Here is a 14,426-nt window from a genome sequence, read left to right on the forward strand (position 1 = left end):
GTCAGTCACAATCAGAAGGCTGACAATGGGTCAATTGGAATGGAATAAACACTTATTTTACAATGACAGAAAAAAAAACAATATTTTCAAATAAAGTATTGCCTTCCATCCATAAGTAACTTATGCATGGAAGGCATTCAGGTGTGTGTCCATGAAAAATAACTAGCACCAAAGACTGCTCAATAAAGAAACACTATAAATACACAGAAATAGAATATAGAATGCAATGATTGAAAACCATTCTACCAAAACCATAAACATATCAATAACAGGTATAGCAATTAAACCCAGTGTAGAACAGTCTGTTACATTCAAGTAATGCAATGACAAAAGGCAAGCAAACTTTAAAAATGTAGGGTACAATTTCAATCACATTGAAATGGATACAGGATCAATGATGATGACTATTTACAATTCAATATGTTATGTTTTAAATATTTATCTTTAAATAGGAACAGTATCATAGTAACTTTAGAGGTAGTCAAAATTAAGACACAAGATTGTATTTGAACATTAAACCATGCAAAAGAAATCTGCATAATGATGTGAATTTACTTAAGAATTTAGAAGCATCTCCTTCTCTCCTTACACTGGTGTTTAGAGATAGATATCTATCGCCATACTTTTCTTTGTAATACTGTGTATTCAAACACTGGTCTTTAAAATGTTTTTTGAACTAGTTTGGCTGTGCGCACAGCATAAAAGATCTGTGAAATCCTGTTAAACTGAAAGACTCTTTAAAATATATTTACTCTGAGATATACTGAGTTTGCTTCGTTCTTGATAAAATGAAATGCACACGCATCTATCTGGCATTACAGGCAGCGACTCCAATGAATGAATATCAACTACTATTTCCCCCATGACCAGCTTATCCACATTAAGGAAATAGGACACTTTGGGTTGTGTAGTTACCTTGCCATGATGTTACTCCAAAGGTGAGCGAGATATCAAAAATAGTTGCTCCATTGATTAGACATTGATCATTCAAAATATACTCCTTACGAATGCAAACAAAGCTGATGCTGCCAATATAGATGAATCCACAGACGCGCTGCCTGTAGCTGCCTGCAGGCGGCCATTGCTGCGGTGTCGCGTCCGCGTAGCGTTGACACCGCAGCAATGGCTGCGTGCAGGGCAGCGCTCCGTGGATTCGTGTATATAACATCACAAAACCCTGTTCTGGATTTGTTGATTTAACTATTTTTATTACGAGAAAACCTGGACTGGATCCGTGGAACTGGATCCCGATTCTTAATAGTAAAATCAACACTAAGTACCGGGTTTTGTGAGGTTATAATTGGCGGAATCAGCTTTGTTTGCATTCGTTTTGTGCTAGAGTGACTTTAATAGCTGTGACCGGTTTCAATGTAAGTCAATGACAAACATATTTTGAATTATCAATTGCTAATCAATGGAGCAACTATTTTTGATATCTCGCCCACCTTTGGAGTTCCATCATGGCAAGGTAACCACACAACCCAAACTTCTACCAAAGTGTCCTATTGCTTTAACCCTGGTGTCCCTATTTTGGGCATTTGATTATAGGTGGAAATATTCCAAACATTTCAAAGACTTTCAACATTTCAACAATAGCCCAAGTGTAAAATAGGGCTTAAGTGGTTATGAGCCGTATTCATACACTACTATCAAGCAGGCCGGCTTCACCAACCGATCCTATATGCAATCTTCATGTGAAAATGGCTGCTATTCGGGAATAAAAGGCCTTTGGGTCTCACATGGTGGTCTCACTGTTGCGGTGTTTTTGCAAGTCATTTTCCTGGCAGATGAGTTGGTAGGGTTTCTCGTTCTCCTCAATGACAGAGTTTCCCAGTTCAGCATCTTGGTTTTGCAGTTCTGTGCGGGACAGATGCTCTACAATGCCTGCGCCAAGAGAGTCGCCCAGAACATTGGTGGTGGTCCGCAGGCGGTCTCTGGGGTCCATATGAAAAGGAGAGACAGAGATACGTAAGCTTGGTCAGTTACAGTAACCACATCACACAGTATATGAAATGTGGCAGTATAACCACTTAAATACAAAACATTTCTAAATTATTTCAAAAATATCCAATGCGACGCATTGTGAGCTGTTTTTTAAAATATTTTGTGTATTAACGCTATGCCCAAAATTGGGACACCAGGGTGACAAAGGATAATTCAGGGTCTTCAATAATCTAGCAATCTGCATTATGCATCAATAACCTTTGCAGTGGAGGGACCTCTGAAGCCCCACTATGACATTTAGACCTGTAGACCCGCATAGAGCACAACACAGACCAATCCCCATCAAGCTTTTGACATTTAGTGGGAACTCACAGGAACCAATCCACGGCGATGATCAGTGTTATGCCGTCTGTGGGCAGTCCCACCGATGTCAATACGATCACCATGGTAACCAGCCCAGCCTGAGGGATGCCTGCTGCTCCGATGCTGGCAGCAGTAGCTGTGATACTGAGCAGGCAGTGGGAGGGATGTGGGGATTGAACATGTTTAATAAAGTGAAACAAACACACAGTCAGTGGTGGAAAGTAACCATGTGCGTTTACTCAAGTACTGTACTTAAGTACAATTTAGCGGTACTTTTACTTACTACTGGAGTATTTAAAAAAATGTTGTTACCTTATACTTCTACTCCACAGCATCTCAGAGGGAAATATTATACTTTTTACTCCACTACAATATTTGACAGCTTTAGTTACAAGTTACTTCATAGATTTATACTATTATTACAAAACATGCATTAACCTATTAAGCCCTATTTTATATTTCGGCTATTCTGAAATAGCTGATCTACAAGCCCACAATGCGTAGTGTGTTGTGAGCTTGCAGATCTGCTATTTTCAAGTATATTACTTTTGTACTTTTACCCAAGTAATACATGCCTTTTACTTGTAACAGAGTAGAGTAGAGAGTACCACTATGTTGTGGTATTGCTACGTTTACTTAAGTAAAATAAAATGGAGAACTTCTTCCACCAGTGCACACACAGCTCATGCACATTCCCTTGGAGAACAGCAGGGAAATAATGTCATATTAGAAATCATTAAGTTATAGTAAATCAACATATAGTCAAAATGTTCCAGTTCCTGGCCTTTGAAATACAACACATTTCTATGAATAATGGCCACAGTATATATGTAAATAAGTTATTTTTTTGTTATTACAAATGGAGATGTGGAAAATGTGACTCCTACTCTTACAAAGTGATTGCATGCATGAAAGTGATTTTGAGTTATCATAGGATGTTTACGGAGAATAGTATGCTCATACAGTGCGCTTTTTTATTCCATAATAGACATACATAGCTTTATGGAGTTATCATCTAATAAGGCTAACGCCTCAAGCTTGAGGGCGGTAAACGTCAAGTTTGACGCATAGCAGCGGATTCACTACAGCTGGCACTAAGATGACTATAATGATTGGCCTAATGAAAAAGGTCTGGTTGGCTCTCCAAATAAAAGGGAAAAGGGACATTTGCCAGTTAGATACAGTATAGTCTCGCGTAGCCAGACCCAACTGAAAATGAAAAACAGCGACCTCTGCTGTTTGTTCTATGTCACCAGTGCGCAAGGAAACCGGGGTTTGTGTCTGCCTTCAGCGCATCACTTCCGGTTGGTGCGACTATGTTTTCATTCCCACTAACAATATTTATACACGGAACACTAACACCACTTCTCCCAGAGAACATGGATGGTTTTGGTTATAAGCCCACTTGTTTCTATGATGAAAAGAGTAAGTTAAAATGTGAATATCTTTCCGTGGTTTTGTCTGCTCCGAGGACGCTATTGTTAAATTAGTTTTGGTTAGTTTCGAGGAGGGAAGGGTGGACGGACACGTGAATCCCGCCCACTACATTTGATTGGGTAAAGCGCGGCCTGCTTCCTGATCTGAAGGCACACCCACTTGAAACCAATGCGCACGGGTTGTCAACACGGCTACCGACAGATTCCAACGCAGAGCAGAATCTGTTCTTGAGAGATTAGATACAGTATAATGGCTGTCATCAGTCAAAATTGTACATTGTCTGCAGAATATCCTTGACACACCCACATCAGGAACGCCACATCCATGGCAGCGGTTTACACTCACAATGCTTCTGATGCAGACAGGATAAACACTGCAATGGGGTTTTATTTTATTGTCTCCGCCAGGCCGAAGGCATGGTGGAGAGTATGTTTTCGTTTGATTTCCTTTGGTTCCACCAAGCTAACATTGGTCAAGCTTCACGTGACACGTGACAATATGTTGAAAGGGTGTGCTTTGATTGGCTAGCGAGACGCATGACGAAATACATACCTATAAATAGGTGAGTCACTTCGAAACATTGCATTGCATGTTTCGAAGTGACATCAGTGCCATCAGCCAAGCTAACATTTAGTCAGGAGATATTAGCAGAAAAAGTTCCAATCTTGGAATAAATTCCTTACCAAAAATCCTCACCAATGTGGGTCTGCTGGCGGAGACTTGTGCTCCGAGGAGCACATTTTCTAGTTTATTATATTATTTAAAGAATAGTTTAGAGAAGTCAAAAAAGATAAACATTTCTGTGTAATGATAATTGTGGAAAATAAACCAGTGAAAGATTATATCACAAATAGTTACACAGTATGACTTTAAATCAAAATAAACTGAATCGTTAAGAATTACCTGATGGTGAGAATCTGGCCAAAGTTGAGGTCCATGTTATTGACCTGAGCAATAAAAATGGCCGCCACAGCCTCATAGAGGGCAGTACCATCCATGTTTATGGTGGCCCCCACGGGGAGGACGAAGCGCGTCACTCGCTTATCCACGTGGTTGTTTTCTTCCAGACAGCGGAAGGTGATTGGCAGGGTGGCAGAACTATGGGTGAAATGAATTGGACAGAGTCAGACCATGCAGAATCACACTGAAAATACAGAATCACACTGAAATCAGAAGCTGAATAAGATGGTGCAGTCAGTGGTTCTCAATGTGGGCTCCAGAGACCCACAGGGGTCGGTCCTTCAGGGGGTTCCAATGGGTCCCAAGCTAAATGATTGATAGTTAGGAACCAAATGGACCCTTACAGATCTTAGTTAAAGAGTTAAATCAACTCTAAGGGGGTCTGTGGCCTAATAATAAATACATATACGAAACTGGGGGTCCTTGAAATGTAAAAGTTTGAGAACCACTGAGACAGTGAATGCGACCCACCTGGAGGAGGTTCCCAGGGCGGTGATCAGTGCCTGAAGCAGTCCTCCGATGAAGCTGTATGGGTTCTTCTTAGTCACCAGGAAATACAGCAGTGGCAGGACAAACAGGCCGTGGATGAGAAGGCCCACGATGACGGTCACAGTGTACATCCCAAGCTGACCTCCCACCATCGCAAGGTCCTTCATCTCCACAATCTTCCCCGCAATCAGGAACATGATTCCCACGGGTGCGTACCTGGAAGGAGGACGGTCGGGAGCGGCGAGCGAGATAGCGGGGGAGGAATGACAGCGATGCGACAGGAGAGATAGCGGCGAGAGAGAGAGTGGGAAAGAAAATGCTATTGGCTGATACCAAAAAATCCTTCATGTGAGTGTAAGTGTATCAACTTTCTTTCTTTTTTCTCCCTTTTTTTTAAACAGTCAAAATCATTTTAGCTATAGGTTCCTACACATCAACAGTGGTGTAAAGTAACTAAGTACATTTACTGCAGTACAATTTTTAGGTATTTTTTACTTTACTTGAGTATATATTATTTCAGTACTTTTACTTCTACTCCACTACATCTCAGAGGCAAATATTGTACTTTTACTCGACTACAATTATTTGAAAACTTAGTTAGTAGTTACTTTGTAGATTTGGATTATTATCATAAAACATACAGTAACCCTATATACATTTCAGCCATTTGAAAATAGACGATCTACAAGCTCACAATGCGTCGCGATGCGACACATTGTGAGCTTGTAGATCTGCTATTTTCAAAAGATTTTTTTGACATTTTATACATTTGCAGACATTCTGCATAATGAGTACTTTCTACTTTTGGTACTTTAAGTACATTTTCATCCCAATTCTTTTGTACTTTTAATCAAGTACATTTTGAATTCCGGACTTTTACTTGCTGTACAGAGTACTTCTACATTGCAGTATTGATACTTTTACTTAAGTAAAACATTTGAGTATTTTTTCCACCACTACAAATAAAATTGACTTGTCCTGACTAGTGACTACTACAGATTAACGTTGGTTGATCAGTTGGGTCAGACGTGGGTTGTGTACAGGTGTTAGTTGTCACTGTGTGCATGCCGTGTGCACACAGCACAGACGATCGGCTGATGGCACTGTTGTGCGCATGCATGACAGGAGGACTACTGGCAAGAGGTGGCAGACAGACAGTAGTCTGCAGGAATCTGCCAACTGGAAGGCTGTCAGAGCCATTGAGCAACAAAAACAAACAGACAGCAGACATTTTTACGGTACTCCTCTGAAACCTGTTTGTGGTTTGTACACACACAGAAACACACATGCTTTCTGTCTTGCTGTTTGAAACATAAATGTGTTTGTCTCTCTCTCTCCTGCTCTCTCTGTCACACACACACACACACACACACACACACACACACACACACACACACACACACACACACACACACACACACACACACACACACACACACACACACACACACACACACAGTCTCTGTCTTAACATTAAACTTAACTTGATGTGTCTCTCTCTCGCTCTCTCTCACACACACACACACACACTCCCTTTTTGACGGCGAAACCGATTGTGCTTGAGGGTCGGGTGAGTGACGCTTCACTTCCACAGACGGTCACCGGACATCTTACAACATTTTAACTCAACACTAGACTGATATTGCGGTAGAAAAATAATCTAACTGGAGCTCTCCAAGCATGTTTAATCTATAAATATACACCCCAATTGATAGTCTTCAGATTTGGTAACTTTGTCTGAGGCTTTCTGAAAAAACAAGTGAAGTGAAGTGCGTTCTGACCAGATGATGATGGCCACAAGTCTCATGATGGCTTCGTTGAGGCAGTCGAAGAAGTCCTTGAGGGCCTGTCCCTGCTGCTTCATGCTGCCGATGACCAGTCCAAAGCACAGTGAGAACACCACCAGGCCCAGAGCGTTCACACCATTAGAGGCACCTGCTACAGGAACCGTCTCCTCCACTGTCTCCTGAGGCGGAAAATCTCTTTTTAAAAGTTGTTCCTTCATACACTAGAAACTGTCGGCACACTTCCTTTTCTTTCTGATAGCAGACCTTCATCAGAGCTCTGCATGCAGACACCATCCCTCTTTCCCTAAAGTCTTAGCGTTGCTTCCCGCACCTTCATTTTTCAGAGTGCGGTAAATCCCCAATATGTATGGTCTAAAAGGTGTTATGGTACTTTACTTACAAATACATTTGAGACACAATTAATAGAAATATTTATAAAAGCTACAAAAAGGAGTAATATGTATTAAAGGAGTAGTTCACCTTCACCCCAAAAAATACTTATTTCCTATCATTACACACCCCATTAAGCCTTGAATTAATGGAGATTCTTTTGTTTTTGTCGCATCCCTAAGCCAATAATTTGATTACCGGCGGTCTCTCCGGTAGGATACACAAAGAGTCTCCTTTGTGTCTCCTGCCAGATATATAAGCATCTTTATTATCATCATCCAAATTATTGGCTGAGGAATGCGACAAAAAACTATGCAGACATAGTTTCTTGTCCTGTGGAGTGACTGTGGTGTCATTACCTGTATGGTGTACAGCAACCTGCTGAGGTTCATGCTTAGGGAAGGCAATGAGGACGATGACAACGTTGACGTGACGTTGGGAGAGTCAGTAAGGTTGACGGCCACGGTCACGTTCCTGGTGGTGGTGATCGTCTTGTACACGGTTTTGTACTGCAAGAGACCAGTGTAGGGAGGAGGAGTCATTGTTAGGGACAAGACCTGCATAAAATGATGTAAGCTAGTCAAAGTTGTGGACTGCAATCAGATTTTTTTTACAAACTATGAGATGAAAACCATGTTATTAAGGGTTGGGGAAAGATAGTAAACCCACCTGCTTGAAGCAAGCCTCCACCAGATTAGGGGGGAACATGTTCCTGAGAGAAAGTATTAAACTGTTATGCTAATGTGTGTGTTTTAGTAAAACATACAAAATAAGGTTAATATTACTCTGTCTTATCATTATTGATATCTCTGTGTGAGTGTTAAGATGTTAATCCATTGACTGGGAAAGCATCTGTGTCATTTTAGATTTCTTTGACTATTTAAAAATAGCAGATATACAAGCTCATAGTGCAGCACCGATTGCCACACTATGAGCTTGCAGATCTGCTATTTTGTTTTTTAAAATGTTTGCAAATCTTTACAAATGTATTCTAAATCCTTACAGTTTTCTGAAAAACTTATGTTGCTATATCAGTGGTTCTCAAACTTGTCAAGGACCCCCAAAATTGATATGTATTTGGCCACTGACCCCATCAAAATATGTTATTCCAGGGACCCCCCAGAAGCAAAGATTTGAGTTAAAAATGTTGTTTAAAAAATATATGTATTCAAAGATTTGCACAATCTTTGAATACATCTGTTTTCGACAGATTTTTTTGAATAGCCAAATAAATCTTAAAATGACACAGATGCGTTCCCTGAGTTCTAAAACCACAAGGAGACCCAGGAATAGAAAGTATTACGTTACGTATTAAGTAAGTACCTGATGAGATCCAGGAAAGCATCGGTAGCCTGTACCGGTTCTATCTTGCCACTGGAGGCCATAGGGCTGTCCCTGCTGCCCTTCCCCGGCCTGATGATCATCACCATGACAATGCCGATGAAGACAGCAACAATCGTGGTCACCATGTAGTAAGCCACCGCACGCACACCCATCTTACCTGATGCCTTGCTGTCCAGAGAGGAGATACCTGGGATACAAGTAGGGTGTAACAGTTAATCGAACTAATCGATTATACAAAATTAAAAAAAGATAATTTAATAATCGATTAATAATCAATCCCTACTTTGTGCATGTCATTATAAGCAAAAAAGTTTCAAATTCAAAATATTTCAAAATAAATTCAAAAATGTGTGAAAATAACAGATTCACTATTTTATCAAATTAATGTATTCACTATTACACTATTTAAGAAAATAATTGGTTGAGTGATATATATATTTTTTGTTTAGTTATATATCATGTAAAGGTATTTAATATGCTATTTACATCACCTAAAAGTAAATGTTTTTTATTCCGTATTATAAACCGAAAATGTAATGTGGTGTGTATTTTATTTGCACAAGAAACTGAGTAACTCCGTCTTTATCACATAGATAACGTATGTTTGATATTTGTTTTTGATATTTTATATTTTTTATTAATATGTGTCTAAAAGGTGTATTATTCGTATTTTTAAACAACTAAAACAATGGCGCTAAAATCCTATTCACACACGTTTTACGCCTGTAAACGTGTGACAATATAGTGAAGAAGAATTTGCCATGAATTTGGGGGTACGTAGCTTCCAGGGATTCAATTTAAAGCTATAATCTGTAACTTTTATGATTTGAACTCAAATCTCCAGCATGAGAGACCAATCAAGAGGCAGCCCCTCTTGGCCGGGGGAGATACTGCGCTTGTGAGCAGCAGACAGTACTATTTGTTAACCAGCAGGTGTCCTTCCTGACATCAGGGTCATAATGTCTCAGTGGAAGTGTAGGGAGACCAACCACTGCAGATGTGCTAGTTATATCGTATTAACATACTAAAATAATATTTTATTCGTCGGAATAAGTTCCAGGTTGCAGCTTTAAGGATCACAGTTGAGAGAACGTGTTTCTATCACACCATGACCACCCTCGTTTGGTTCAAGAGGAAGAGCTGCCATCTGGGAATGGAAGACAGTGAACAGTGTTGCCAGATTCTGTGAGAGAAACAAGCAACCAGGTCTAGGAAAACCAGACCAAAAGAAGCGACTATGGGCCACATGAGCACTTTAACATATACATCAGCTATTTAAAGATAGCAGATCTACAACCTCACAACGCGTCGCGATGCGACGCGTTGTGAGGTTGTAGATCGGCTATTTTCAAATAAAACCTTGCAGGGAAATTATAATAAGCAGATCTGGCAACCCTGACAGTGAACCCCCTATTGCTCTCTGTGCGCCCCCTGGGGTTTACACACAGCTCCTAATAGGATGGCTCAAACACAGAGAAGTACATTTCCCCATGTGGATCACAATTATCATTATTAATATTTTTTATACCCACACATTACCTGTTACCAGACTGGAGACTATTAGTGGCAGCACCAGCATCTGCAGCATCCTCATCAGCAGCTCTCCAGGAAAGGCAAAGTACTTGATCTCCCGCAGTGTCAGGTTACGTGGGCGTAGAGCAAAGCCCAGGATCACACCTGACATTTTTCACGCACACAGATCCCCCCCCCCACACACAGCCACACACATACACCCACACAAACGCACACGCGCACACACACACACACACACACACACAAACCCATGCGCACGCGCACGCACACAAACCCATGCCCATGCGCGCGCACGCACGCACGCACGCACACACACACACACACACACACACACACACACACACACACACACACACACACACACACACACACACACACACACACACACACACACACACACACACACACACACACACACACACACACACACACACACACACACGTTGAGTGAATTATTTGAAAACGCATATGGTAGATAGATACTGGAGTTAAAAAAAAAAAGGGAATGCAAAGCATGAGCTAGGGGAAAAGGAAACCTGAATAAATAGTCCAAATGGGGAAAAGAATGTGCATCATCATCATAACAATCAGTGGCGTAAAGTACTGTAACTAAGTACATTTACTCAAGTACTGTACTTAAGCACAATTTTGAGTTTTTTTTTTACTTTACTGGAGTATTTCCAATTTTCAGTACTTCTACTAATGTTCTACTCATACATTACCCACTTCAGCCCTATATACATTTCGACCATTTGAAAATAGCCGATCTACAAGCTCACAATGCGTCGCATCGCGACGCATTGTGAGCTTGTAGATCGGCTATTTTCAAATGATTTTTATACATTTTGAAAACTTGTTAAATAGGACATTCTGCATATTGAGTACTTTCTACTTTTGGCACTTTAAGTACATTTTGATACCAATACTTGTGTACTTTTACTCAATAAAATGTTGAATTCCAGACTTTTACTTGTAACAGAGTATTTCTACATTGCAGTATTGATACTTTTAGTTAAGTAAAACATTTCAGTACTTTTCCCACCACTGATAACAATACCACTTCCCCATCACCAGCATCGTCACCAAATCTCAACCACCTATAGCCCTCCCTCCTCCATCACACACTGACCCAGGGCCACGGCGGCGACGGTGAACAGAACGAAGAGGTTCTTCCTCAGGAAGTCTTTGACGCTCTCCCTGGTGACGGAGCGGATCCTCTCCTTCACGCTGCTGGCTCTCTGCTCCATGGCCCTGCGTAGACGCCTCCTCAGGCTTCCTCCAAGCTCCTGCTGGGAGGGGGGTTTGTCCGCGTCCTCGTTCAGGAAAAGACTGGCGCTGGTTGGGGCACACGGCTTCTCGTTCATAATCAACTCCAGCACCTGGTCAAGGAGGCAGGTCTCGTGGGAAACTAGAGAGGAGGAGGAGGAGGAGGAGAGAGGGAGAATGTTGTCTTCAGTGCAGTGGTGGAAAGTAACTAAGTAAATTTACTGAAGTACTGTACTTAAGTAACATTTTGAGGTATTTGTACTTTACTTGAGTATTTCCAATTTCCAATACTTTTACTTCTACTCCACTACATCTCCGAGGCAAATATTGTACTTTTACTCCACTACAATTACTTGAAAACTTTAGTTACTAGTTACTTTTCAGATATAAATTATGATATAATGAAACATACATTAACCACTTTAAACCTATTTTAAACCTAGGCTATTTGAAAATAGCAGATCTACAAGCTCACAACGCGTCGCATCGCGACGCGTTGTGAGCTTGTAGATCGGCTATTTTCAAATATTTAGTACTTTTACTTTTGGTACTTTAAGTACATTGTGATGCCAATACTTTTGTACTTTTACTCAAGTCATTTTTTTATTCTGGACTTTTACTTGTAACAGAGTATTTTTATTTTGCAGTATTGGTACTTTTACTTAAGTAAAGAATTTGAGTACTTTTTCCACCACTGCCAGTGGCAATGTCTCGAACGAATCGCTGGAATTAGAATGTGAGCAGAATTAGAAGTCTGTACAAGATAAACGTTCAGAGATTCTGGTGTAATGTGTGTGACATACTGTAGCACCAGCAACCTCTGACATGAAGGACCATAGGCTATCCAAAGAGAAAAGCTGATTCACACACACATTTTAGAGCAGGGGTTTTCAACCAGTGGTCCGCGGACCACTATTGCAGGCGGTCCCTGGCCATGCATAAAAAAAAAAAACTTTTACTTGTAATAACTTACAGGAGTTCTTACTGTATGGTGTGTGTGTGTGTGTGTGTGATATGAAATGTGAGCTTACCATAATCACAGTAATCCTTAATCATATTCCATCATATTCAAACAAAATCACTGTATTTTATTAGATATTATATTGATATTATAGCTATTTTCTCCAGCTCCCTGTGGTGCATGAACCCCCCACCACTATTGTGTGGGGTGGGTCTATGATGGACCCGCCACGCTCAATAGTGGTGGTCCCCAGGTTGCTCTTAGTCAGGATGGTGGTCCCTGGGTCAAAATCAGTTGAAAACCCCTGTTCTAGAGGGTGTGTTGACTCAAATGCTGCAAGCCTGGCTGTTTGGAAGGTTTTAAGTAGTTATTTTAGTTGAAGGGCCAATCAGGACTAAGTCCATTTGTGATCTATCAGCTGGAGATAAACCTGAAGGAACAAATGGTTGTGGGTTTTGAAAAACACAACAACTTTTCACAAAAAAATAAAACAAAAAAACAACTCAAAACCTGCAATCTCAAAAATGCTTATACTAATAATGCCTTCATTAAACATTATTGGTCACATACCCATATACCCATAAGAAACCTATTGTTAACATTATGAACATAATGCCTTGGCAAAGCCAAAACCATTATACCAAATGAGTGTACGCAGGCACGCAGGCACGCATGCACACACACGCACACATGCACAAGCACACGCACACGCACACGCACACGCACACGCACACACACACACACACACACACACACACACAAACTGTATCTTGTAGTCAAATAGGGCTCAATTGTCTGAAAAGCCTTATTCTGAGACAAATATAATAACTCAGGGGCTAGAGGATGACCTTTGAAAAGTCCTAATCAGATGAGAATTACAACAAGGCATGGTTAATTTTCAACACAACCTTTCAGATTCAAATATTTTCAGAGGGTCAAAGGGGTTTATCTACTACTCACTCATACAAGTACAAGCTAAACGTGTGACATACTCCACAGACAATAATATATAAAAATAATATGTAATACTGGGTATAAAAATAAATAAATAATACAGGTTAAGAAAAGACAAGTAACCTTTAGCAGCAATGGAGAGTGTACAGAATATGAAAGGAGAATAATTTAGCAGCCAGGATATACAGAATAAGCAGCAGATGTAGCAGTTAATAACACAACACATGTAGGCTAAATGATAATAAATAACAACTAGTATTAAACCTCCAGTCTTACCGTGATTGTGTGCTTGGCAAAGAAAATACAGTCGTGTGCAGTTAGCACTTCACCGCACGTGGCTGTACGATATCTGGCTGTCCCTTATCTAAGTAGGCTACAAGCTTTTCCTCTGAAACACCTTCCACAAGAGGACAGAACACAACTGATTTACTCCAATGGTTGCAGCCTAAAGCACACAGTACTCTGCATATGACTATGCTCTCAAAATTGACCATTAATATTTGTTCTACTACTCCCTGGGGATGAACATTGTTGCTTATTGATTCCCTTTGTCCATTGTTCTGATATGTCCATTTATCTACTAACAATGTAAATTCCTCATTGCCGAGTGGGACTCAATGACCCTCAATAATCCAACCCCATTTTTCAGCTTGGAATCATTGGCTGCATAATAGGCTACTTGCTTTCCCTTCGTTGTTACGATATCGGCACATTTCACAAGTGAATGACTCAATTGGCTGAAAAGCAACGCTCTGTCTCTGCTGGTGACCTCCATTGAAAACTCAAGTGGAAACATCCGATCAGTGTTTTACAATGAAGGACTGAGAGAATTGAATGGAAAATTCACTTCCACTACTGTATGCTTTGTTAAATGGACGTGGGTGTTAAAGAGAACATGAAGAATGAATCCAATGATGCAAATATGAATGCTGAAACATACAGGTAAGCCAGTGGACCCCTACCTACAGATGAAGCATGGATGATACAGACAAGCAGGC

General features: G+C 40.6%; 1 protein-coding gene across 1 annotated transcript; it reads right to left on the reverse strand.

The window, feature by feature from the left end:
• Nucleotides 1-1,694: 1,694 nt before the first annotated feature.
• On the reverse strand, nt 1,695-11,626 carry slc1a6 (solute carrier family 1 member 6). The gene is made up of 10 exons (XM_084067163.1): nt 11,377-11,626; nt 10,254-10,391; nt 8,694-8,901; nt 8,040-8,082; nt 7,730-7,879; nt 6,975-7,159; nt 5,176-5,409; nt 4,648-4,842; nt 2,317-2,451; nt 1,695-1,934 (listed from the first exon to the last, which is right to left on the reverse strand). Exons 1-10 carry the CDS (start codon nt 11,609-11,611, stop codon nt 1,736-1,738), a joined length of 1,722 nt encoding a protein of 573 aa, XP_083923289.1. The 5' UTR covers nt 11,612-11,626; the 3' UTR covers nt 1,695-1,735.
• Between the last annotated feature and the right edge of the window lie 2,800 nt (nt 11,627-14,426).

Source organism: Gymnoscopelus microlampas (assembly GCF_963454915.1).
Source record: "Gymnoscopelus microlampas genome assembly, chromosome: 9".
NCBI lineage: Eukaryota > Metazoa > Chordata > Actinopteri > Myctophiformes > Myctophidae > Gymnoscopelus > Gymnoscopelus microlampas.

Coding starts and splice junctions, on each gene's coding strand:
- slc1a6 (XM_084067163.1), bottom strand. CDS start 11,611: ATGAACGAGAAGCCGTGTGCCCCAACCAGCGCCAGTCTTTTCCTGAAC. Junction 7,880..8,039: donor TGGAGGCTTGCTTCAAGCAG/GTGGGTTTACTA, acceptor GGTCTCTTGCAG/TACAAAACCGTGTACAAGAC. Junction 4,843..5,175: donor GCCCTGGGAACCTCCTCCAG/GTGGGTCGCATT, acceptor TTTCACCCATAG/TTCTGCCACCCTGCCAATCA.